Genomic DNA, 26,406 nt, shown 5'->3' with positions numbered 1-26,406 from the left:
TTTTGTATTCCCTGTGACCTCCCTGTTTAATGAGCAAGGGAGCCAAGTGTGGTGTAGCTCTGCTGACAGCATTCCCTGTTCCTGGGAGCAGAGACCTGGCTCCTTGCTGTTGTGGTTGATGTTGCTGGAGGGCTGGGGCAGGGGCCTGGTGAGGAGCTGTGTGTCCCTGGGCAGCTGCAGCTGGTGCCAGCTTTTATCCAGGAAGATCAAGATGGTTTCCTGCAGTCCATCCCTCAGGGACAATAGCTGCAGCAGTGAGTCACTGGTGGCTTGGTGGCAGGCAGGGAGGCACGGATCTTCATGGCTTGACTGACACATTAATGTACAGAATGAGAGCATGCCTTCCACAGGGGTCTGCTCTCCCCGTTGAGAGAAAGGGGGGGGAGGGGGGGGGAAGAAAGCAAGGGGGAAGAAAAACAACCAAGGACCTCCCAGACTTGAGTTACTTGTGCAGACGTTTGCCCGAGCCTGCAGCCAGCCAGCAGCAGCAGCGTGGAGCCAGGAACTCCCCCTCCTCTGCTGGTGACACTGATGGTTATCTTACCCTGAAACAACAGCCAAGAAGTCCTTCCTCTCTTTCTGAACTGATTAACTGATTGATTGCTATCAGCCCTCTTCTTCTGGCATCCCTGCATGCCTAGGAGGGGAAGGGAGTTGTTCTTGCTTCCCATGTTCTCCCCATGCTATTCATAAATCCATTTGTCCAACAGTTAAGGGTTTGGCCATCCCTTAACTCTGTGTAAGGAAGGGGAGTGGAGTTATGGGTGCTGTTGGGAGGAACAGGGAGCTTGGCTCTGGCTTAGACACTGGGAATACTTGGTACCTTCCTGGCAGGGACATCAGCTCTTGGATTTAACTCTGGGAGGGGGATAGATCTTTGTCCTCCTGACTACTCTGTGCTTCTGTGTTCCTGCTCTTGCCTGAGCTGCTTTTTTATCTGAGCAGACTAAACTGTCCCTGAGGTCCCTGGCTGTGGATGCAGCATCTAAGATGATTTGACCTAGTAATGAGTCAAAAATGTTGCTGGTCTGAGCTGCTGACAACAGTAAAAGCTTTTAGAATTTCTTAAAGGTGCCTCCTAAGTCGTGTGGCCTCAAATAACTAAACACTTGCTTCATATTTGGTGTTGAGCTCAATATTTTGCATACCAGCCTTGTTCCCCTCTTGAATTTGAGGCTGGTTTTTGTTTTCTTTAACTCTTGGGAGGCCGTGTGAAGCTGACCCCCAGCCTCCAGCAGCAGTGGGCCGGGAGGGGCCCAAGGGGAATGTTTTGCCAGCAGCCTTAAAGCAAAAGGGGCTCAGCCAGGAGCTTGCTTGGACTGGGGAATAGCCACCATCATGGTTGAGTCCTGAGCGAGGGGACAATAAATGTCCTTGTGGAACTTTCCCTTTGGCCTTTTGGGAGTGGGGCTTTTTTCCTGCCTAGGAGAGGAGCAACTTTGCTTTGCTTCCAATCAACTGCCAGGCACTTTTGGAAGCATAAGGACTCAGCTCTGCTTTGTGCTGCCTCTGGAGGAGTGACATGGGACCCACCTTTACCTCCAGCTCCCCATTCACACAGAGATGTGCTGTTCCTGACTCCAGGGAGGAGAAAAACTTCATTCCTGCTGGCCCTGCCAAGCTGTTGTGGCTTGAGAGGAATGAGCTGACTTGCCTTGCACGTGCCTCATCAGCTGAATTGTTTTATAGGGCTTCACTGATTCCTGTCCAGCCAAACCCACTGTTTGCCACAGACCATCCATTAGAGCATTGCCTGACCCGTGAAACCATTTCCACCAGGAGTTATGTGTTAAGAAAAAGATATCTAAAAGAGCCTTGAGAGGGTTCTGAGACTGCAAACCCATTCTTGTCTTTTGCAGGGCTTTTTTACCCCCTTAAAATTAAGAGCAGTGGGATGTGAGTGCCTGACAATCAATCTTTTTATATAAAGTGATGGGAGGTAGTATTTGCTGTGCCTCTGGGGGCCTGTCTCTGCTCAACTTACCCCTTCCCTTCCCCTGCTGCAGTTAAAGCCAGCAGCTGTGATAACAGCAGCTCCAAGATCGTTGTTGATCCAAGAAATATTGACTGTGGGATGCCTTGTAGGGCTTTCTGCAAAGAGAAGTCAAGTGATCAGCATCTTTTCCCAAGAAACAAGCATTTATTTGTTCATGTCACTCCCTAGTTTTTGTAGGGGTTAGCACATAGCTCTGGCTGTTCAGAATCCCTTTCTGCTCATGGATGGTATGGGAAGAGGGAGGGAAACAGTGCCCTGTAATGCAGGGTTCAGTACAAGAGACGTGACTGCCTTGAGGAAGAGTTTAAAAATACAGACTGCTTTTGGGATGTCTTAAGCTCTCCAATGTGTGAGAACATCCAGACACCCAAGTCTAGCAGCACATCTGGTGCAAGCTGGCTGGTGTCTGCAGGAGTGTGTGGAGCTGCTATTTCACCCATGCTCATCTTGTCCATGGATCCTGAAGCTGGGAGCAAGGGAGCAGAACACCTGTGGGTTTGATTATGACCCATGGAGCAAATTACCAGCTTTGTGTGAGGACCTGGAAGCTGCAGAAGTTTAAGTAGTGTAATAATAAAATTATCACTGGGTGAAAGGGTGGATTTTGGTGTTTTTTTGGAATGGGGGGTTTTTGGGAACAAGATGGAAGGACTTGGGTGTGTCCAGCCTTTCTTCTTCTTCTTCTCTGCCTCCATCTCCTGCTGTGATGCTGGCACTTTGGGGTTGGTTTAGAATAGAAGTTCACTGTCTAACATAGGTGATAGGTATTGGAAAGTGATTGTAAACATGTTATATGTAGTTCATAGTATAAAGAGCCAGCACTGCCCCGAGGGTGGTCAGAGTGCCGCTGGCTGTCCTGCTGAGCAGACCTTGGCTGGACAGGAGAAAATTTTTATAGATAAGATATAATAAACAACTCTGAGACTGAAAACTGAAGAACTCAGCCTCATTCTTTGGACATATGGGCCAAAATAGAGACTTTTCACGTATCTCGGGGCTGCAATAACCAGCAAACTCCCGAGAGGTGCACACAGGGCTCTGGGGTGGAGCAGGAGCCATGTCAGCCTTTGACTGCTCTTCAGCCCGAGGTGCCCAGTTCCCAGAGGGGTGGCTCAGCTGGGATCAAACCTAGCCCACTGACTGTGCTCAGGAGCTTGTCATGGCAGTTCACAGCTGGAGAGGCAGGGCCATCTGACTGAGCATCCCCTTGTTGGTACAACACTTCTGCTCTGCCAGACCGAAAGCGTGAATCACTTGCCTGCTCTGCTGCTGATACCCTGAGCAATCAGGCTTGTTGCTCTCCAGCAGAGGCTTCCTTTCCTTGTGGATGAAGCTATATCCCCTTGAAGGGGTGAAAGCAGGAGCAGAGACCTGGCTGCAGTGGGAAGTGGTTATGCAGCATGTGCACCTCTTTACTCTGGGGAAAAGCAGCCTGCAGCTCCCCCAAAAATGTGTTAGCTTTCCAAGGGCATCTGCCTGCTGCAGAACTGGTTCTGTTTGTGTGTGGAGGAGATATCTAGAAATGTAGTTCCTTTGGCTCTCCTGCCTCCTCCAGAATGTGTATCTGTGGGCCTTGTGCAGAATTGCAGCTATTTTCTGTGTCTGCTTTGCTCAGGGAGATGCGCTGCATCCTGGGAACACAGAGGGAGGTGAATGCTGGGGTTTGTGTTTCATCTCTGCCTGTGCCTCAGGCCTCAGATCTTTTCACAGATCTTTTCTTTGATGTTTTGAGCAGATATCAGGCTACTCCTGTCTCCTGTTGTGCAGCACAGCCTGTGAAAAATACTTGGCATTGCAAAGTGCAGAGTTAGTTTTTGTTTATTCCATTGTTGATGTTTGCCACTTGCAGATGAAAAAAAAATGGAGAAGGTCTCCAGCAAAAATAACTGACACAGATGCAAGAGATGAGTCTAACTCCTGTTCCTGCTGAGCAACTGATGATAGGCAGTACTTGCTTTCCCAAAATATATCAGGGAAAGAGATACTGGTGCTGTGCTGAGGGATGTTCAACACCCACTACTTTCTGTGAAGCCTGTGAGTCATGGGCACTTTTTGCTTTTGGGATCTGCTCCACACTCCCTTCACTTATCATAAACCCAAGCCCAGCAATTTTTTTAGAAATACTCCTGTTACAAATATTTAATTTCACCCATTCATGTAATACATCAATCCCAAGACCTTTTCCAGGGAAATCCCTGTTGGGGGTGAATGAGATGATGGTCTTTCTGGGTGGTTATTCTTTACCCAGCCTGAGTGAAGGAGATAGCATCTCTTAATCACCTTAAGCTTCTGTGGTGTGGTGCTGGTGAGTAGCTCCCAGCTTACAGAGGGATGGAGGTGAGCAGGCTGGTAAATTGGCATTTAGCTGTGGACAAGCCTGGTTTAGATGCTGAGAGAAGGCTCAGGTGCCTAGCACAGGTGCCAGGCTCTGTGTGCCAGCATGGCAGAAAGGATCCCTTTGCCTAGGCTCCTGGCACAGACTGAGGCATTTTCACTTGGAGATGTTGCTTTTCTCAGGGAATTTTGGTATTTCTTTAGGTCTGAGTTTATTTTCATGACACTCAACCCAAATGTAACTCATTTCTCCCTGCAATTGATGCCTGGTCCATTGTGTTCTGAGGAGAGAAGTGGAGCTGCTCAGCAATTTTGCAGAGAATGGGAAGTCCTCCTCTGCTTTTGATTCTTAACAACCAAAGAGTTGTCTATGTCTGGTCCAAAACCCACTTTGTGGAAAGAAGCTGGAGCTTGCCAGCATCTTTAAACTAGGCTGAGACTGCCCATGACTGTAATTTATTGTGGCCTTGGGGGAGTGACTCCATTGGAAGGGTTTGGGTTTGGAGAAAGCTTCCAAATTAAGGACAACTAACTTTAGGAGAAAAATGTTGTGAAATAACAGCAGAACTGCTCCATGTCTACCAAGCTGGTGGGGTTTTTTTGCTTGCTTGTTTTACTGGGGACCTTGGCATAACCATGACTTGCCAGGGAAGGAGGTAACTGGGCCAGGTTGCTTTTCCAAGCCTCTTTGTGGAATGCCATATAGCTGCTGCGGGAAGGGCCCAAACACAAACTAGGGGTTGTGTCAAACCTCCCTTCTGCAAGGTTTGTGCTGCTCCCTTGCCCTCCACAGAGCAGCTTTGGGGTGTTGGATGTTGTCAGCTCAAGCCCCGAGGAGGAGAGCGGGTCATGAGGGGTGACTGGCACCACTGGGCTGCCTGGCCTGACTCCTTTTCCTGCTGAGGACGTGCACAGGCAGCACCGGGGGCTCTGTAGGTCACACAGGAAACACTGGGAACGGTGCCCTGCTTCCTCACCTCGTGTCAGATCAGGTTATTTGTAAACCAAGGCATGGCAGAGCAGCTTGCTCATTTTATTCCCGTTCTGTTAAAGCCTGGAAAAGCTGGAAAGAATTTTAGCTGGCTCTGGTGGCACAGTTGCTATCTGAGCTGTGTCCTGCTGTGGCCATGCTGAAGGGTTGCAGGAAAGGGCCGAGAATGTTGGCATTTCCCTTGAAGTCCTGGGAGGACAGAGCACGTGTGAGAGCTGCTCCTTCCCTTTGGCACACTGAGCCAAGCAAAGCACCACCTTGGCTCTCAGCTCGCCTACACAGGTATCTGTCAGGAATAGCTTTTGGAGCTGCAAGCAGTGCCATATCACAACCTGTGTCACTCCTCAGTGTGTTTCTTGAGGGAGCCAGCCTCACTGGGAAGTTTGGGGAGTTTCCCATGCTGCTGGGGAAATTCTGAAGTGGAAGTTGGCTGGTTTCTGCTGTGTAGCTGTGTAGTGGACACGAAGGAGGCAGCCTCAGCTGCTTCACCAGCTGAACAGGAACTGGTCAGCTCACAGCTCTGTGTTCCACTCTGTTTTCCAGGTGTCTGCCAAAATAATATTAGGGTAAAGAATCTGGTTTATTGGTGACAAGCATGGAGAACCAGTCTGGTGATGTTTGGTTTGGGGATGTTTTAGTTCCTGAGCCCCACAGCAGAGATGGATAGAAGGAAAAGGAGAGTGTGTTTGGGAGGGACACCCACACAGATCCTGTGTCCCAAATGCCTCTGTGTCCTTAATGCAGTTCTGACAGGACCTCTTCCCTGCCAGGGGTGTTGCAACCCTGCTGAATGCTTTTCTGCTTTTCTCCTGGCTCTTTCAGAACGATGACCTCAGGAACCTGTCCCTGTCCGGCCACGTGGGCTTCGACAGCCTCCCAGACCAGCTGGTCAACAAGTCAACATCACAGGGCTTCTGCTTCAACATCCTGTGTGTGGGTAGGTCACCTTCTGGGCCCTCAGGGGCGGCAGCCCCACACTCACACCTTCTCCCTCTGCCCAGGGCAGGGCTGAGCCTTGTCTTCCCAGAGCTGCTCCATGGTGAAATGGGGTGTTCCTCTTTCCCCTTTCTCTGCCCTGTCCCCTGAGTCAGAGCATGGCAAGTGCTAGCTGTTAAAATCTATCCCTCTGATCATCCAGTGGTTCTGCTTTCCCCAAAGGCTGCCTGTAAGGAAACTGAAGTTGGGAACTAAATGTATTTTTAAAAGGATACTCACTTAAATCTGCTTTTCTCTGGATTGAGTGTGGAGGGTGTTTCTCACCAAATTGCATTCCTTCCCTTCCAGGGTTTGCCTGTATCCTTACATTCTTAGTTTCTCCACTTGGAAACGATGCCATTTTTAGTCTCCTAATGATATACTGGAGAACAAAGCTTGTCACCTATCCTCTGCTGTATTTAATGTGGAAGTTGGTTTAATAGCCTGAGTTGCTTTTCCCAAATTGTTCAGAGGGTGAAATACAAGGAGGCAGCAACTTCTCTTGGCTGTGGGGAGGTAGCTGCTGTCTTGGTACGCTGTGGCTGCTCCACAGCTGGAAATCCATTGCTCAGCCCCGGGAGCTGTGAGCCAAGCCAGCTTTGGCTTGTCAGTGAACCCAGAATCTGGTTCTGTAAAGAGACAAAACTGCTGGGTTTTTCTCTTAGCTTGGCAGTGCAGGCTGCAAACATCATCTTTCCATTCATTGTTCATTCAAGCCTCCAAGAGGGGAGTATTGTCCCTTCTAATTAGTTACATTAATTAGCTGGAAAAACCCCACAACCCTCTGACTGTGATTTTTCTACAGCAAATTGAGAATTTCTGTGAGCTGCCTGAAAAGAAATCTAGCAAACTTGACTCCTCTCTGTAGCTCTGTGTGTGAAAGGAGGAGATAAGAGAGTAGTTGCACTTGTGCACACTTGAGCTCCCAGCCCTCACGTGACTCTCATAGCAGCATGAAACCATTTCAATCCAGCAGGGAACAGCCTGATTAGCAGGCAGCTCTTTGATCAAAATGGCATAAATTAATTGCCTTTCTCTCTTGAAGTAAATATGCCTTTCTTAGCGTGACTTAATATGTCTCCATTAGCAATTTGATCCACCTCTTTTTTCCCTTGTGAAATGTGCCCATCCACCGATTTTCACCCCATATTAACGTTCCACACAAACTGCTGCAGTTGGCCAAGGAACAGAAATCTCAGCCTTGAAAAAAAATTACTGTTAAAAATTGTGATTTGAGAGAGGACACAAATTCACTGTTGTAATGTGAGACTTCTAATTGGGATGTGAAATGCTGCAGAGCTTATCTGGCATAGAACACAGCAGTTCACATCAGGAGCTCCCTAAAATTCACAGCTTCAGCCACAGGCAGTCTGTACCATCAGTTTAGGACTTGGCTTTCTGTGTGAGTTGCCTCAGCTCACCCCTGCTCACAGCATGGGTAGCAATAGCTGTTTGAGAGTGTAATTGCTAAACAAACAGTTTTGACTGAAAAATGGGATTTAGGCTAATGCTTTCATCCATGTTGCTAATTGCACTGGGGATTAGTGAAACCGTAATAGTTTTAAAAGTTGGTATTTAACCAGTGTGCCTTTTTCTTCAAGAACTCTGGATATATTTCTCTGTATCAGATTTTTATTGTCTTAAGTTGCACTATGGGTATTGGATGATCTTCTTGAGACAATAAAACTGCCTGAAAAACGCTGAAACAAAATGAGGGAATCAGGTGTGGAGTTGAGAGAATTGGCAATTTGATACCATTAAGAAAGTTCCTGGGTCAGTCCTGGGGCAGTGGTCAAGAAGGGGACTGTCTCTGAAGACATCTGTTCCTGCAGGGATTATCTTGCTTAGCGATGTGCATGTAGCCTAATTCCACTGCTGCCCAAGTGGAATAACTCCTTAACCTGGGGAACGTGCCAGAGAAAGAGGTGAGGGAGGCCCTGTCCTGACACTTCTGTCACTTCTGTGTGCTCAGGTGAAACTGGCATTGGCAAGTCGACGCTGATGGACACGCTGTTCAACACCAAGTTCGAGAGTGAGCCCGCCACGCACAACGAGCCTGGCGTCAGGTTGAAAGCGCGCAGTTATGAGCTCCAGGAGAGCAACGTGCGCCTCAAGCTGACCATCGTGGACACCGTGGGCTTTGGTGATCAGATCAACAAGGATGACAGGTAATTTGAGTTCTGCTGGGACACACATCCCCCTGCTGGTGCCCTCTGAGGTGGGCAGCAGGTTCTGGGGGTGTTTCCCATCCCAGATGCTGTTTCTGCCTAACCCTGTGGAGAGAGGGGTGGGCAGCAGGGCTTAGGGAGAGCTTGTGTCCTGTGTGTCCTGGCACATATGACTGTGGTGGGTGTGATTCGCTCTGTCCTCCAGTTTGAGGCTTCCCAGTCGTCCTTTGCTCTGCTTTTTTTACGGGGTTTTCTCTAACATTTCTCCCAGTGTGAGGTCTTACTGCTTTCTTTGCGCATGTCTCTGAGGTTTTTGGTGTCTCATGGTCAGAGGCAGAATTTCCATAAGCCAGGAAACCAGAGAGACAGTCATTTTACAAACCCACCTAGTGATGTCCATGAAGCTGCCCTTGGTGGAGGGGGAACACATGGAGCAATTTTCTTTCCAGAAGCACAAACAGTTAATTTGAATAAGGACATGTTACGCTGCACGAGCTGCCTTTTCTCCAACAAAATGGTCCCACCAATGTCCATGAATGATGCAGTTGTCTTCTGAGCTTTGCTCATAGGCTTTAGTTCCTGACAAGTCCCTCTTATCTTGTGACTCTCCCTTCCCTCTTTTAAGATGATGAGATTTTGGACAAGCTAGAGGGTAGGTCATGTATTCATGTTTAAGTTTTTTTGTTAGATGATTTTCAGTGAGATTGGCAGAGCAGCAGCTCAGACTTGAATAGGACTGCCAAAGGCATTGTTCTTCAGGTGAGCAGTCTTGTGTGGTTTCCATGCACCTGAAATTGAGGGCTGTCATATCTGTTGTGCTTTGCCTGTGCACCAAGTGGAAACACACCCTTGTGAAGGAGGGACTGTAGGGTGGTGGGGAGTATCCTAAAGCAGTGCTTGTCCTGTGCCATACAGAGCTCCTGAGTGTCCATCAGTGGCCTGTGTGGTCCCAGCTCCAATTCCCTGCTTTTCTCTGTGCCTTCTCTCCCCAGCTACAAGCCCATAGTGGAATACATCGACGCCCAGTTTGAAGCCTACCTGCAGGAAGAGCTGAAGATCAAGCGGTCCCTGTTCAACTACCACGACACGCGGATCCACGCCTGCCTCTACTTCATTGCTCCTACTGGACACTCGCTCAAGTCCCTGGATCTGGTCACCATGAAGAAGCTGGACAGTAAGGTACTGGCTGCCTGGGTCACCACGGCCCTGTAGTGCTTTCATTATCTTGCCATCTGCTTGGGAAAATCATGTCAGGGTTTAGTAGTGGAGAACTGCAGACAAAAAGTGTGAGAGGTGTACCTGGGGCAAGCTGCTACAATGGGTCATTATTCTGCTTCACGTGCTGCACAGATTTATTGAGAGTTTGGACTCCTGCTCTTTTCCAGCTCTACTTTGGGTGGGGAGCTTGGCCACGTGCTCCCCAGCTCATCTTTAAAGTCAATAAAGACAGTTGAGGTTGTCTTTCTAGTCAGTTAAAAACAAATGGAGGTGCTGTGTCTGCTTGCTCTGACCTCATCCAGCTAGACAAAAACAGTGATTTGATCTGCTATGGCAAATGTAGTGGTGTTCTAGCTGTAAAGTCATAAACAAGAATCTGAATAAATATGTTAGTTGGCATCTTCCTGGTACCCTCTACCTGGCTCTTCCAGGTACCCTCATGGGCTTGGTTTAAACCATGGTTCAAAAGAGATTGCCCCTCTTCTAGGAAAAATAACTGAGGTACAAATGTAGAGCCTGAGTAGCTAAACTGAGCCTTCTCTGTGCTCCTTTCCATCATGATTAAGCAATTTAAATCAGTCCACTGTGCACCTCATTGGCTCCTGATTCTGCAGGACATCAATGATGACAGTGGTTCTTTGTTTCCTAGAGAGGCCAATCGATTGGGTTTTATGTGGGGAGGGAGAAAGTTCCTTGCCTTCTTCAACTGAAAATAAGGTTACGGAGATTTATCCCAAGTGAGCTAATTGACATTCCTGGTCTGTCTTTTGGCCAAGGGGGATTTAATAGCTCCAAACGGAATTAAGTGACGTACTAGAAGAGGATTTTTAAGTACTATAGTTAAGATCCCTCCATATGGGTCGATATTACTGTTATCCTCAGTACAGTTTCTGTCTGCTGTTGCAGGGAAAAGCAAACCTGCAAGATCAAAAGCAGAAACTGTCCCTCTGAAGGGAGGAGACAGGGAAAGAAGGCAGGATCTTTATCCTTGCCAACAGCCTGCCTAGGGAAGAGAGGCAGTAACTCATCTTTCATCTCAGAGCTGTGCAGGGAGGAGTGATCCCTGGTTCTGCAGTGTCCAGGGGCACATAAGGGCACACAGGTGGGGGAAGTGTGCCTGTGTTACTGCCAGCCCCTGTCCTGTGTGTTCCAGGGCTGGATAGACACCATCTGCTTCCACCTCCTGTGGGGTGACAGCAGCTCTGCTGCCCCTCTGGTGTCCCTGGTGACATTCCCCAAGTGGGGGTCTGTGACAGGCTGTTGTCTGAGCATGGCTCCAGCTGAAATCCAGCCAGCTGCAGTACCAGGGGATGTGCAGATATGGTCATTTCCTTTCTCTTTTTTTTTTTGGAGCAGTTCATAATAATCTATGACAACATTTCCTGTCCAGCCAATTCAGATGAGGAGGGGAGTATGACAGGACAGGAAATAACATGTTGCCAAATTGCATTTGACTTCTTTCTAAGGCCATCACTGCTGCCTGGAAATCCTGCCTGAGGTGGTGCTGCTGGCAGCAGCAGCCCCAGGGAAGTTCATCTGCTGGGGGTGCTGGCTGGTGGCACTTCAGGGCTGTCACTGTGTGTCCTGCTCTGTCCTCGCCCAGAGACGCAACCTGTGCTGTCCTGTCTTGCAGGTGAACATCATCCCCATCATTGCCAAGGCCGACACCATCGCAAAGAACGAGTTGCACAAGTTCAAGAGCAAAATCATGAGCGAGCTGGTCAGCAACGGCGTCCAGATCTACCAGTTCCCCACCGATGAGGAGACAGTGGCCGAGATCAATGCCACCATGAGTGTATGTTATCTGGGGGGGTGCCTGCCCTTGCCTTGCTTGGTCCTGTCCTTGGTGGCCCTGCTGGGTCTTGCTTGGCTTCAAAACTGCAATTTAAGCACGGACATCAGCCTGGCCAGAAGGCTTTTGGGAGCTGGCAGTACCTGGTCTGATACGTTTCCTTGTGTGACAAACCACTTCTCCCCCATTGCAGTTCTCACATCCTTCCCCTGTTGCAGTATTCCCGTCTCAGGAAAGGAAGAGGATGGGAGGCAGGGCCTAAGTGTGGTCAGGGCAGAGAGCTGAGGTTTGGCTTTCCTGTCCCAAACGACCACTGGCTGCTTCATGGGGGTGATTCATTCGCTGCCGCTTTTGTTTCGGTTTCCGCTGGGAGTGGGGCACCGGCACTGATGTTCCAGCTCTCCACAGCCCATCAGTGGCTCTGGCTGTTACCTCCTCTAGAGGCAGTGTCCTCCCTTGCCTCTGGACACTGGGTGGGAGGGCACTAAGGGCTAGACTGGACCTAACATTTTAGGGGGGGGTTACCAAGGGAAGCAGCACTTTGCCAAGGGCCTTACTCAGGGTGCAAAGGGAAGAATCTGAGCTCAGGGTTGCTGGCAGTGAGGTGTTGATTGGCCCCAAGAGGATGTGCCAGTCTTAAAGCAAGTGCACTCACATTAAGCTATTTCTTTGCTACTTGAAGGCTGCTATGAGTTTTGCTGCTCAAGGGCTTGTAGATGGGCATTATCTCATCCAGCTGAATGTTAGACCCTCTCCAAAGCTCCTTATTGCCTCTCTTGCTGTTTTGAGCAGGGAGAAGCTGGCACAGAGAAGGCATGTTGTTCTACCAGCGTGCACTGTGTGCAGAGCTCTGCCTTCCTCAGGTGCAGCCTGGCTGCTGGGAAACCCCTTTTCCAGATAATCCTGTGTCCTCTGCCCTGACATCTTCCCCTCCCACCCAGGCTGTGACCACAGCTTGGCTGACACAGCTCCCGCTCCCAGAGCTTGCACCCAGCCTCTTTGGATGCTGTTAAGGCCGGGAGAGTTCCGCTGGGCTGGGCTGGGCTGGCAGCTGAGGCGGGCTCCCTCCTGGCAGCAGCCACACTTCTGGGAATAGATCCCAGATTGCTGCCACCACACCCACAGAGAGACCTGGACGGAGCAGAGCTCCATGACTCAGATGTGTCAGCCGGGGGCTGGGTCAGCTCCGCTCTTCCCTTTGCTCACAGCTTTGCCCTGTGTAAGAGGAAGCATTAGCAGTTCTTTGTAGCAGCAAAATCCCCCTGAATTTTGTCTTCCTTGAGAGGATCTAGTGTATTTTCTTTTTTATTGTTTCATGGTTCTTTTTTCTCGGTGTTCAAATTCAGTTCCAGTTTGTAAGACTTGTTCTGTGCTTAAGACAGTAGTGCTTTGTAATTAAATGGAAAACAATGTACGTATCTTGTGTTTTTACGACTTCAGAATTTTGGGCTTTAAGTCTGATCAGGTTTCTCATCCAGATTGTCCTGTTGCTCTTCCTGAAACACCAGACAAATTGTAAAGGCGTTTAAACAACTTAAATTTAGCAGAGCTGCCCCAGTAAACAGCTTTCTTGAGAAACAATCTCTGGCAAGGCAGCAAAGGAAACCCCCAGCCTCATTGTCCCTTTCCTTTTGTAGGTCCACCTTCCTTTTGCCGTGGTTGGCAGCACTGAGGAAGTGAAGATTGGCAACAAGATGGCGAAAGCCAGGCAGTACCCCTGGGGTGTTGTGCAGGGTATGTTACCAAGGGCACGAGCCAGGCCTTCTCACCCTGTCCCCTTCTGATCCAAGAATAACCAGTTCTGTTACTTCCATTTCTGGATGGCCCTTACCAAAATCTGAGAGAGCACAGCTTAGATCTGAGCATGAGCATCTGGACATGCAGCCAAAAGCTCCTTCCTGCAGGAGGGCAGAGTTTGGCCAGGACACTGTTTGCAGTCCAGGCTTTACTGAAGCTGCCAAAAATCCAGAGCTGATCCTTGCTTTCCAACTAGCACTGAGAAGTACAGGATTGAGATGGTGATGGTCTCCTTGTGGCTTCGGTTGTGTATCCCATTGGAGAATGGCCCAGGAAGCTGCAGGGGAGCATTCACAGTGCAGTTCTGTACAACTCGCTGGTTTCTCAGTAATACCAGCTGCCCCTGAAGCAGCTTCAGAGACCTCAGCTGTGTTTACCAGAGGATGGTACTGGGAAAAACAGTTAGGAGAGAAGCTGATGTATTTGGGAGGTCTTGGACTTGACCTGTATCCTTCTGGGTTCTTACTGTTCCCGGAAAACTAGGACCAAATAGCTGGAGATTGAGTTTAGACTTGGCCTCTGCAAGCCCCTGTGAGTGCTAGGATTTTGAGTGGGTTTGGGTGGGAAGTGAAATCCTGTGAGCAAACAGATCATCACCTTGCTGGTGGCAAAATGGGTGGGAGGTGGGAGCCCTGTGACGGATGGGCAATGCACAGATCTTTCAAATCCAATGCAGGCCTTGAACTCGGGCCCGTGCTGGCGTGGGATGGCTTCAGCCCCAGTTCAGCAGGGCGTTTTGGTGCGAGCTGACTTGGAGTTGTGCTTGTGTGCCTGAAGAGCTCTGAGGTTTGCTGCACTGGGGCCCAGATCCAGGGAAGGGGGGAGCCCAGCTCCCGGGTTTCACGTTCTCCCTGTGGATATTGTGTCGTTTTTGCAGTTGAAAATGAAAACCACTGTGACTTTGTGAAGCTGCGGGAGATGCTGATCCGAGTGAACATGGAGGACTTGCGGGAGCAGACGCACACCCGGCACTACGAGCTGTACAGGCGCTGCAAGCTGGAAGAGATGGGCTTCAAGGACACAGATCCAGACAGCAAACCTTTCAGGTAGGGATGTGCAACCCAGGCACTGCTGTGCTCTGCAGTCTGCTTGCTCTGCTGCTGCTCAGGGCTGCCTGAAATTCTGGTTAGGAAAAGTGCAGCCATGTCTGTGTTACAGCAAGGTGGCCCATGCTCTGGGGTAAATGATCTTTTGACCCTCCTGGAGCTCTTCACAGCTGGCCCAAGGTGAGCTGTGAAGAGGGTGCCACGGTCTCATGCCTGAGGTTTGGCTGATTACTGAACACATAGTTCATTCTGTCAGACAGCTTTATTGGTCTGCAGCCCAAGCCATTAGCCAGGGACAGCAGCTGTGTGGGAATTTGGGAGGGAGTGTTTGTTTTCTCCCTTTATTTCCTGTTTCCCATTCCTCCCCAGCTTTTCCCCATTAATTGCACCCCCTGCCTCACAGTGTTCCATGTTCCTCTCTGCCTCCTGGGGAAGGCAGTCAGAATTCCAGTGCACCGGTGGAGGCCTGCCCCTGTAACACACATGTGTGTCAGGGGCTTGGGGTCTTGTTTCTGACTTAGTGAGTCGATGCAGCTGCACTTCTTCTGCAGCAGAAACCTGGCTGGAATCAGTCAAGCCCAGTTCTGTTACTAAGCCCAAGTGTGAAGCTTTATTGGATTTCCTTTCTGGAGAGCAATGGCTTAAGATGGGCTCAGCCCTTCCTTTGGAGGAATCTGAGGAATTTCCATTGCTTCCTGTACACGAGGCCTCTTTTGACCAAGCTATAAGTAGAAAGGAAATGAAAATGTACAGAATTCCTCCATCTGGTACGTGCTAGTTCAGAGCAGCTCACTCTGGGTGCCTTTTCCCTCCAATAAACAAACAAAACCTATGATCCCAAGCTGTTTGGCTGAGGCTGATGTATATCTGAAATGAGGGAGACATTCTCTCTGAGCTCAGGGATCAAAAGGATGCTTTTCCCTGCATCTTGGCCCCAGGAGCCACAGGAACTGCTGCCCTTCAGCCAGCTTGCATCAGCCGGGGGCAGGGAGCCTTTGGCAAATCTTAGGGGGAGCAGAGCAGGAGGTCCCAGCAAAGCCTTGGTGCTGTGTAGGAGCTTCTGTGAGGTGTGGAAAAGGGGCACTGGTGATGTCTGAGACCCCCACCTTGCTTGGCCAGGCTGCAAGAGGTCGGGAGGGAGCCCCAGGATCCCAACAGGCATCAGCTCCATGAAATGAGGTCTCTTTGCACAGAGACCCTTCTGCTGTCCTCTGTCTGTTGTGGGCTGGATTCTTTGCTGTTCTGGTTGAGCTTTTCAAAATACTCCTTTTTCAAATAATATTATTTGCCAGGGCATCCTTCAGTGTGTGGGGGCGTGTTGGGAAATCAAGTTACTCTTGTAGTTTAGGTTCATATGGTTGTGTACTTAAAAGCCAATTCCCTTGTCATCTTTGCCTGTGAGAAGCAGCAGGGATCCCAGTTGGTTTGGACTGTTATTCCTTAGGGCTGTAATTGTTTTTTTCACATGCAGCCTGGGAGTTGCCAGGCCTGTTTCTCTGAGAACTTGGCTCCTCTGGAAGTCAGAGTCACTGCGGCAGAGAATGAAGCTTTGAACCTGGGACAATTTAACAGGAAGCCCCTGCCCCTCTCGCTCCTGCCAGGCTTTTCCTGCTTGCCCATCACCCAGCACGGTGTTTTTGGAAGTGAGCTTTGGAAGGAGTGGTTTGCAGTCCATGATCCTATGAGCTGCATGCAGAGCTTTCTGTTTCACTCTCTGAGGCTCTGCTGCTCCCTAGGACAGCGTGGCACTAATTGCAGATTCAGTTTGTGCTCACTGAGCAGCCAAGGCTCACCTGCCCTCAGGCTTTGCCACATCCTTCACAAGGAATTGAAGTTTCGGTGTCTACAGTCAAAGCATTAAATCCAGCACTGAATTTTAGGGAGGTTTTGTTTTGAGTCTCCTGAAGACTGTATGCTGTGAGAGGTCTGGTTCTACATGTAGCTAAAAATCCAAAGATAGCTCTTGCCCTGCTCTCCCACAAAAGGATTTTTGTAGTTTTTAGAATCAGTATTTTTGCTTCCATGTGTAGGAAGCTGGTGTGGTCATGTGGAATGGTGTGATTTCTCTGGGGCGGCCAGTGCTGTGCCAGAACAGCTCTGGGCATCCTGTCTGGAGGGTATTTTAGGAAGTAACTGAAGTGCCTATTAATTAGCAGAGTTAAATACAAGGCTTGAGATAAACTGACAAGTTGTGTTCCCCAGCTCAATATTGCATCCCCTAAAAAAACCCCAACCAATAAAAAACCCATCAAACCCCCCAACACTGCTAGGAAAAGTAAAAGTTTAACTTTGTGGGAATTAGGATGTTCCACTGGCCCAAGAGTTAATGTGTTCCTTAGGCACATGGATGCAACGTGTCTGTGTGACTTCAGTGGAGTTTTCATTTTAAAAATGCTTTTTCAGAAAAGCCTCTTGGGGGAAATAGTTATCATTCCCACACTATCATTATGGCTGGGCTATCCAAATCCATTTAAGGAATAAAACAAAAGAGGAATTTGGCATCCAGAGTTCCTAAGAGGCTTTAAAAATCTCAGAGGTACATGGACAACGTATTTCATGTCCCAAGTCTTCACTGCCTATCTCAGTGCTGGGGAAGGAATGCCAAGGAGTGGAGGGGGAATGAAGGAATCCAGTCATGTGGTTATTTGGAGTAGGAAGGCTGCTGATGGTTTGCAAAGGCCAAAGGAGAAAGGGAGGTCTCCCAGGATGGTGTTATCTAAATCAAGCTCCCGATGTGACTCTATTAGCAATGAGTAGTGAAAATGAATTCTGCTCTGTGTCAGTGTCGTGCCTAATGAGCTACACAGGGGCAGATTTCTCCCGGGTCTGCTACACAAACCTTGCATTTGGAACGCAGAGACTTGGCCCAGACAGAGGGAGAAGGGAGGCGGTGTGGGTCCGAGGGATCATCGGCCTCGTGGGCATCGGGGGTTGCTGCAGGCACTTGTGTAGAGGCTGCTTCTCTTCCAGGACAGCCGCCCTGCCTGCTGAGTGATGCACGGGACGCTGTGCAGGGAGCTCGGCTCCTCCTTTCCATTCGCCTCCCACTGCTGCCACCTAGCAAGCTGGGATGGCTTTCACGGGGGTGATGCTGCCTCTGCTGGAGCCTCTGCCGTGTTTTGTGACACGACAGCCCAAGTGCTGAGGTCTCCGGGGGCTGGAAGCTCCTGGCTGTGCTTGAAACACTGTTCTGACTGGGTTTTGTGTGCTTTTAACAGTCTCCAAGAGACTTATGAAGCAAAGAGGAATGAATTCCTGGGCGAACTCCAGAAGAAGGAGGATGAAATGAGGCAGATGTTTGTCATGCGAGTGAAGGAGAAGGAAGCAGAGTTGAAGGAAGCAGAGAAGGATGTGAGTATATTGTAACTGTGAGGGCAGGGCTGTTAGAGAACATGTCCTGCTGGGGCAGGAAGCTGCTCCTCAGGCCTTGCGCTGCTGCAGAGGTGCAGACAAGAGTACAGCTCTCAGTGCCCAAGTTCCCTTGCTCTGCATGAACCTGATAGAGTACCAAGGTACCAAGCACTGAGGAATGGAATATGGAGATGTGCAAGTGTCCAGAGGCCTGCTGCTATGGGAATTCCTGCTCTCTTGAGTGCCAGTGAGTGTTACCTGCAGGGCTTTTCTCACGAGTCAGGCAGACTGGGGACAGGCTCATGGCCTGCAGGCAGTGCAGGGAGGCCTCAGTGCCAGCAGGAACACCTGGGGCATCATTGCCAGTAAATCAGGGTGGAGCATTCCTTCCTCTCTTCCCAGCCAATTCTCACTGTCTCTGTCCCGGCAGCTTCACGAAAAGTTTGACCATCTAAAGAGGACTCACCAAGAAGAGAAGAAAAAGGTGGAAGACAAAAAGAAGGAACTTGAGGAAGAGCTGAACAACTTTCAAAAGAAGAAGGCAGCAGCTCAGCTATTACAGTCACAGGCTCAGCAGGCAGGTTCTCAACAAACCAAGAAAGACAAGGACAAGAAAAAGTAAGCGGATGTCACCCACACCCTTTGTAGGGTTTGTTATCAGTTTTGGGAGGTTGTTTTTTTCTTTCTTGCTGCATGTCTGTATTTGCTTTTCCCCATTACCAGACTGGAAACAGGCCTTTTCTCAGCCTGATCAAATAAAATATTTTTTTTTCTAAAGGGTGGGCCAGGGACATGATCTTAATTTTCCACTAGAAGAGTACCTTCAAATTTTATCTTCAAGTCTGACTGGTGTGGGAGAGCAATTGGATGGTGGAGTTTTGATTTGTGATCTGTTCAGCATCTTCTGGAACTATGGGATGTTCTGGACTCAGATTTATCTGCCTGAGCCAGAAGTATTAAGGGAGTTGCTACCCTTCCTTTCTTTCACCAGTAGTCTCCAGATCCCATTCCTTAAGGTTGTAGTTGTAAGTAGAAGTAAATTAGAAACCAAAACCACCATGGTTTTTTTACATGGGGAATGCTAGTGCCAAAAGTGATGACTTGGAAGCTTGCTTTAAAGACAAGAAGCTTTGGTTTTGTATTTTTTTAGAAAAACAAACTACTACGGTACTGTAATTGCAGTTAAATGGCGTTTGTGGTTGTATCAAGTTGACATAATAAGCTAAGAAACCCTTACCTTTTAGTCAAGATTATGGCACTGTTTTTTACTATTTTATATTCATGTCCTAGGAGTGTGATCCTTTGCCCTCCCCTGGCTTTTTCCATTCCTAGTAAGAGGGTGCTCATGCAAGTCCTTAGTGAGTCACCTGTGCTAAGGGTGCTTAGTTGGTACTGCCATTGGGAAGGCTGGGGATGCAGCAAATCTCATTGGAAAACACTTGGTTAACCCACACACAAAAATGAAAGTTCCACGCTGCTTTCACTGCCCAGGAGAGAATGGGGTGTTCCTTAGAGTAACCGGGGTGGTGTCACCCCTGGCAGAGCCAAGTGCCAGCAGGGCTGTGCCTCAGACTCTTGTGTCTCCTGTGCCAGCCTGGGAGCTGCAGCCTGGCCTGAGCTGTATGGCAGCAGCTGTGCAGCAGATGCCCTGGGGTTTCACAGCTTTCACCCTCACTGCATGGCCCCTGTCTCCAGTTCTGTGCCTGGCGTTGGTCACTGCTGCTTGGGGCAGGTGGGCAGGGCCCGGGGCTGGCTCCTCAGCTGCTGTAAATTGATGTAGCTCCTATGGAGCCGTGCTGCTCAGTGCTGCCTGAGGACCTGGCCCTGGGCCCTGCCAGGATCCGTGGAGTGGTGCATGCTGCACACTCTGCTCGGGGAGAAATCCTTACAAACCAGACCCAGGGGTGTCGGGCTGAGCACTGGAACCGGCCAGTGTCGGCAGCTAAGGCCCAGGCATGCTGAAACCCCCTGCTGCAGGTAGCTGGGACACTCATCTTCTCTCACCTGAGATCTCAGACATGGTGATGCATTCCCTAAAGAGAATACAAAGTTTTGAAGACCCTTTTCCTTATCTCTCAGAGTCAGCCTAGTATTTTTAAGAACTGTGCAGTCAGATTTTTTTGTCTCTCAGCTGTAGGACCAGTGCAGTACAGAATGGCCTGGGGAGTTCTGTCCCTTTGGGTGGTCAGTGTGAGCTCCTGTTTGGTTCCAGCCTCATGGGTGAGACAGGGCTGTTCCCAGGGACCATGACAAACACAGGTTCTGCTTTGCTGCTGCGTTCACAGAAATCCAGCCTCGAGGAACATGCCCGTGTTTTAGTGTGTCCTTTGTGTTGCTCCACACCAGGTGCTGTACCTGCTGCAGGTGTTCTCTAGTGTAAAAGTTACTAACAGAGGCTTTAAAGGGAAATGCTGATGCTCCTGCCTTGTAGCTCGCCTTGGTTTTCTGAAGGCTTTCAGTTTCTCCTTGCACTCTAATGTGGAGCTGCAGTTTGGGTATTTAAGGCTTCCAACCTCTCTCTCTGCTGCCATGGCCTGTGGTGCTTCTTGTGCAGTTGCCAGAGGAAAGCCTTGCCATGCCTGACCCTTACAGCCTCCCCACAAAGTAATTAATAGGAATGCTTGATTTTTCTCAAGGTGGGATTGGATTTCTCTGATTTAGACAAGAGAGATTTCCCAGTGTGCTGTGCATGCTGGAGGGAAGGCTCAGGGTGAAATCTGCTGCTGGCCTGACTCCATGAGGGAAAGCTCAGCCTTCTTGATTTCCAGACTATTCCTCCAAAAATTCTCTAGCTTGTACTCTTTTTATCTAAAAAGCTTGGGGCTGTGGCCTGACAGCAGCAGTGTTTGGGGACAGCACACCTGTGTCCCTCAGGCACCGAAGGGGTGGCTGCAGAGCAGACTCTGGCACTTGCCTGGACGTGGGGCTGAGCCCCTGCTGTAGGGGACTGTGCTTCCAACCTGACCAGTCCGGAGAGAGCTCCTGGCAGCAGGGCCAGTGGGAGAGGCAAGCAGCCTTCTGGTGCTGGCCTGCTGCTGGCTGGATGGCCACATGCCTCAACATGTGCTGTTGTTGCTGCTCATCCGCAGCCCCCCAGGAGCCAGGACCATCTGCTTGGCTTCTGTCTCCAGTTATTAAAAGCTGTCTCTGAAAGCCAAGTGTAAAACCCTTTTTTTTTTTTTTTCCCAGTTCCTTTCCACTTAAGTTTCCAATCCAATGTGCCTGGTCTGGCCATCAGGGACCATGCTAGTCCCAAAGCAGTCCCTGAGCTACAACACCCCTGTCAGGGCCTGGCCCAACACCCTGTAAAAAGAGGGGTTTGGTGGTGCCTGAAGGATCTGAGCTGACTGTGAAAGCCCTAGTGCTTGGAGACATCATGGTATCCAGGTATGAGATACCTGAGCTATCCTGCTAGGATGTCCAAGGGAAGTACCCCAAGCTGGCCACCTGCACCCATGTCCCAGCTGGGAACAAATGAGCCCCGAAGCCACCGAGCTCTGTGGTGACAGGCTGTCACCTGGGCCGGCTTACAGGGCTGGTTGGTCAGTACTTCTGTCTCTGCAGTTTTTCTTTTTACTTCTGCTTGCCATAGGCCAGAGTAGAGCCCAGCCTTGAGGTTGAATATCTTTGTAATTCCATAATCCATCTGCATGTCCACCCACCGGAGCGGGTTGCTGGTGTTGGCTCTCCTGGCTTTCTTTAATTTTTTTGCATTTTGAGTTCAATTAGTGCTAACTTTTTTGTTTTTTGTTCTGTTTTTTTAACTTGCAGTGCAAGCTTCACATAAAGCCTGTCGAGCCAAGGATGTTCCTGCATTCACCTGCTTTTGCAGTAATGTGTCTCTGCCATCTGTTTTCTTTTTATATTTTTTTTTCCATTTTTTAACATGAATAACTATTAACTCATCTAATAACATAGTGGGAACAAGAAGGAAGAGGGATTGGGTGCAGGACTGTGTGCGAGTGGAAGTTCAGGGCTGGGTGGAGGGACGAGGTAATCATGATGACACTGTGCATTTTTCTCACCAAAACCATCAGCAGTAAATTATTTTTGGCCCCCAGTCTGAACCAAGACTCAGAGTTGGCTGTCAGCAGCTCAGGTATTGGCTGGCTCAGGTGCCCTCAGTGCTGCTGGCTGTGCTGTGGGATCCCCAGGGAATGAGTGATTCAGATATGTCCCAGCCAGCCCAGGCCATGGCTGGAGCTGGAGTTTAGCCTGACCCACGTTCCTTGAGGAGCTGATGTGTTCAGCAGCCCCAGTCCCATCGGGCAGAGGGAGGGGGGTGTGTGTAGATAACCAAGTGTAACTGACCCTGCATGTCGTGACATTTGCATGATAATTTGTGTAGCTCCTGTTGCTTGCTCTCCGCCCGTGGCCTGGTTTCCAGCCTCCCTTCCAGCTCAGCCGCCTCGGGGAAGGACCATTCCCAGCACTGTTCCCCCTGCACCATTGCCTCAAACCTTTGGAGCCTCCCTTAAAATCCTGCCTGCTTTCCAAGGGGCAGGATCTTAACAAGGCTTAGCAGCCCTCATGGAATCAAATGCCTGGGCAGGGGGAAGATAGAGCCTTCAGCATCCTCTTGGAGCTTCCAGGATCATGTGGGATCCACAGTTCCAGGTTAAGGGAGACAAGGTGCCTGGACACAGTCTCTGTGCTGCCCCCAAGCCCTCCTGCAGCAGGAATAATGTCCCATTCAGGTGTTCCTAGGACATGACAAGGAGCTGTAGGATAAGCCAGGCCCTGCTCTCTGGCCAGCACACAGTGGAAATGGGGCTGTTTCAAGTGTTTTTTCCATGCCATTGCTTGCAGACAGTGTCATTCCCTTCCTTCCCAAGGAGTGGCAAGCCGTGCTTACCCTGTGACTCCTGGATTTCTTCCTCTGCCAGTGCACAGCCAGCACTTCCTAGCTATGCAGTCTCTTAAAAGCCTTCTTTAAACCCTTCTTACACAAAACTCTTCCTACCTGAGTCTCCCACTGCAGCTGTTTGCCTGCTTCTGGATGGAATTTCTCTGGGGAGAAAAGAAAAGGCAGACTTCTCACTTCTTTTAATCACTTTTTCCTCAGGTGTTGGATTGGGAAATGCTTGGAGGTTAGCTTATGGGTTGTCCTGCTTTTTAACCCTCACCGCTTAAACATGGCGTTAGGAAGAGAATATCTATGAACCATGTCTTGGTAGACAGCAAAAATGGATAAATAAGCTGGAAATAAAGCAGTTATCCTTTTAAAAATTTTATAATTTTTTTTTTTAGATTTTTTTTTAAGTAGTTTTTAAAATTATTATTCTTTTGTTGTTGTTGTTTGGGTTTGATTTTTTTTTCCCTCCTGGAGTTGCCAACTATGCACTTTTCATCAGATTAAATAGGTTTGCTGCAGGGTTAGTTGGAAAAATGAAATTCTGGTTCTTGTGGCTTCTGGCAAACCCAGCTTTAAAATCTTGAGTTATGAAGGAAGAAGTTTGAGTTGTTTGCATGAGTTTTCTAAGTCACATCACATGCCCATCACCGAGTGCTCATGGCAATATGCTTTGCTTCAGCTGCCTCTATGCATGTCATCTTTTTAATTACCAGTGTTTTGTGCCAAGTAGAAAACTTAATTTTAACATTTATTTCTCCTGCTTCATTTAACAGCCCTTCAAGGGATGTTTAGCAGGGGAAATCAGCTGAGCTGAGCTTTTCCTTTTTGACAGAAAGCTGTGGCCAAGTGCATTAGTGTCTTTTTGGTTGAGTTTTTCTCCAGCAGAAAACCAGCTGTGTTGGAGAAACTGGGAATAAACCACAAACTTGAAGATGTCAAAGGTACTGTTTTGGTTTTTTGCCAAAGGAGATGGAAACTACTTTTTTCCCCATCTTGAACCCCTGGGCCATGTTTAGCTTGTTCCTGCTGCTCTTGTTGCTTTTCCTTTCCCCATGCCTTTTTTCCCAGTAGCCCCTGATGTGCATGGAGTGAATGATAGACTCAGGTCTGGCTGAATGTGCTTTCACCTCTGCATGTAAGTACAGCAGGAAGAGACTGACCCTTCCTGCCTCGCTCCTGATGGGAGAGCAGCTGTGCTTTTCTGGGAGTTGCTCCAAGTCCACTTACTTGCAAGTGGGGTGGTTAACATCCCTCTAAAACTGCATGTTCCTCACAAGGTGGATTTCAGTCCTTAGGCTAATACAGAGGAGCATGTCAGCACGCTGAAACATGCTTTTTCTGGGATGGGGATGTTCCCAGGGCACGGAGCAAACCCCCAGAATGGAAAAGCAAAGACAATGCAGGTCTCTGTGAGGGGCTGTGGCTGATCTGTAGAGAGGGGGCACACGTGGGTCTGGCAGGCAGTGGGAGAGGAGGAGATGGATTAAGGGTTTGCTCCCCCAGAACCTTCTGGGGATGACACTGTTCCTTGCAGGGAGGGCAGTGAGTAGGAAGGTGCCCTTGGAGCTCGTGGTTGTGAAATGCATCATCTTGAGATGCATCTCCTGTGGCGCTCCAGGAGCCACAGGGGAAAGCAGGCGCTGGCAGCCACCCCAGGCTCCTCTCCAGCTGGAGAGCTGCCGCTCCTGTCACCCCTCCGTGTGCTTCTGACAGCTTGAAATCCCAGCAGGGAGCTGCGTGTCTCCCTGGAAGACATCCATGTTAAACCGGGCTGATGGTTCTGCAGGCAGCTCTCCTCTGCTTTTCCCAACCCCTCCCAGTGCAGATGGAAGTGTCTTTTTGTGTGTGACCACCTCAGCTGTGTCCATGTGACTCCAGTCCCCTTCTGTGTCCCTTCTCCCCGGGCCTGGGCTGCATGTGCAGGGTGTGAGATCTGTGGTGCTCTTGCCAGCGTGTGCCAGCACAGAGCTCTACAAATATGAAGGTTTTTTTAATTAATGGGAAACAAAGCTGTGAACAGCAGTAGAAATCTTGTATTTTTAATATCCTGATTGCCTTAAACCATAGATGTAGGACTTTATTACCTTGCTATTGGAAAATAACCCATGTTTGTAACTAAACAATTGTGTAACCTACATACAGTGTTAATGCAAATGATATGTATGCATCTGTTAGATATTGTCACTTTATTTGATGTTAAAATATTTCAGTTTTTGAATTACAGATGGAATAATAACCTTCTAGCATAAGCTCAGTTATTTCTTGTATATGCTTCAGGCTGCAGATCCACATAGTGCCAACACTTGAAGTGGCAAGAGGAAATATATTTTTACCCAAAGCTTTGGTCTTTGTGTGGCCTCTGTGACATTTGCTGTTGCCGTTCTGTGGCGGGGTGACAGGAGGGTCACCTGTCAGCCTCTGCCTCCCCAGCAGGTTATTCTGTGCCTCTGAGGTGCCTCTGTAGGTTCGTGCTGGTGTTTGTCAGTCGCTTCTTGTGGTGGTCATGAGCCTGGTCCCCACCCCAGCTGATGTCCCGGGGCGCTCAGGCCAGAGTTGATGTGTATGACACCTGTCCAGTACATTCCCTCCCCCATGACTGATATTAAAATGTTGTTCCTCCTTTGTTCCACCCTCACTTTTTCATTTCAATTCTGAATCTCTGTTTCTTTTCTCTTCTGTTTTTCTCTTTTTTTTCTGTAGCTTCTTCTTTATGTAACCGTCACCTTGCCAAAGCCCCCGTACCCTCTCTCCCAGTGGACCGTAGGGCACTGGAAGAGCTGCGGATCCGGGCACCCCTGCCAGGAGAAGAGCCATCTCATTCCTCCATCACGTCTGCCCTCCTCTCCTTCCCCCTTTGTTTCCACCCGTGCGTCTGAGGGTGTGCTGTGCTGTGTGTCTGTGCGGGATCTGCCCGCTCCGGCGCGCCTCCGACACCGTCCAGGCTTCCAGCACTGCCAGAGGGAACGGCCGCCGGAGGGAGCTCGGCCGCACTGTGCCTCGTTGCTCTGGGTTAGTTGGATTTTTTTGCCTCCCTCCCTGCTTTCTTTTGCCATAATGTGCACACGCTGCTGGTGACACACACAGTGACAGACTGGGGGGTGAGTGTGCATAGCTGGAGGATTTAATTTCTGCCTCAAGCCTGGCTGCTTTGGACACCACAACTTCATCTCAAGAGCGTCCTGTGCTCCTCTGGCATGGCTGGAAATCTCTCCATAGACCTGTGATGTTCTCAGTGTGTCACTGTGTGACAGTGGATGTCCCATCCTGTGGCACTGATGGAGCCTGTCCGGGACAGTCAAGGCCTTATTTTCTGGCTGTGCCTCGCTATGGGCAGAGCGGGATTCTGGTTTTGTACAGCCGAGCTGCACTGGCTCGCACGTAGATCCAGGGCTTCATTTTGTTTTCATGAAGCCTAATTAGCGATTATTTTTTTAACAGTCCTGAATGTGGGCAAGTTGTTAAAATTTCTATCTTGTTTACTTTGGAAGTGAACTCAACTGAAAAGTTTGACAAGTGCCAAAGGATTGCTTGAAGGTAAAAACAAAACCTGTAAATGTGTGTAGTGACCTCCAGCTGGTTTGGGATGGAGGGAAGGAGGCAGCCTGAGCCTCTTGGGATGTTGGTTTGTGTAGAGTGATGCACTTTGATTTTTAACCGAATACTAGTGATTTATTCTTTGCATCTGTGAACCTTAATCAAGGACTTCCCCTCCTTTAGCCTGCCAAGGTAAAGCTGCCCTGAGTTGGTTCAGGGCACTCAGTGTGTGACAAGCCAGCTGCTGAGGGGCTCTGCTGAAATCTGCTGGGGTTTTTTTCACAAGCACAGTGTTTTGCAGCACTCTTCAGTGACAAGGGTCAGCTCCCTGCTTGTCCTGGAAACCTCT

The 26,406-nt window shown here is 49.3% G+C and overlaps 1 protein-coding gene across 4 annotated transcripts in view; it reads left to right on the top strand.

Moving 5' to 3' along the window:
* The window catches only part of SEPTIN11 (septin 11), a 47,850-nt gene that overhangs the window by 17,124 nt on the left and 4,320 nt on the right, over positions 1 to 26,406 (top strand). Inside the window, exons 2-10 of one of the 4 annotated variants that reach the window (XR_011679827.1) lie at positions 6,144 to 6,258; positions 8,269 to 8,464; positions 9,457 to 9,643; positions 11,316 to 11,477; positions 13,112 to 13,208; positions 14,149 to 14,317; positions 17,536 to 17,668; positions 18,099 to 18,286; positions 25,224 to 25,532. Coding sequence is in view for 3 of the 4 variants with exons in the window: in XM_071431233.1 (XP_071287334.1) it covers positions 6,144 to 6,258; positions 8,269 to 8,464; positions 9,457 to 9,643; positions 11,316 to 11,477; positions 13,112 to 13,208; positions 14,149 to 14,317; positions 17,536 to 17,668; positions 18,099 to 18,286; positions 25,224 to 25,239 (1,263 nt within the window). In the remaining variant the exon portion in view is untranslated. Of the gene's footprint in view, positions 1 to 6,143; positions 6,259 to 8,268; positions 8,465 to 9,456; positions 9,644 to 11,315; positions 11,478 to 13,111; positions 13,209 to 14,148; positions 14,318 to 17,535; positions 17,669 to 18,098; positions 18,287 to 21,439; positions 24,862 to 25,223; positions 26,183 to 26,406 lie in introns of those variants that run through there. The other 3 variants (XM_071431233.1, XM_071431232.1, XM_071431231.1) reach the window with 3 other exon arrangements.

This window comes from Agelaius tricolor, unplaced genomic scaffold (genome assembly GCF_023055355.1).
Source record: "Agelaius tricolor isolate 1412-34295 unplaced genomic scaffold, bAgeTri1.0.p SCAF_8, whole genome shotgun sequence".
NCBI classification, from domain to species: domain Eukaryota; kingdom Metazoa; phylum Chordata; class Aves; order Passeriformes; family Icteridae; genus Agelaius; species Agelaius tricolor.
Note: the sequence above shows the minus strand (reverse complement) of the source record. Positions and strands in the feature narration are given on the sequence as shown.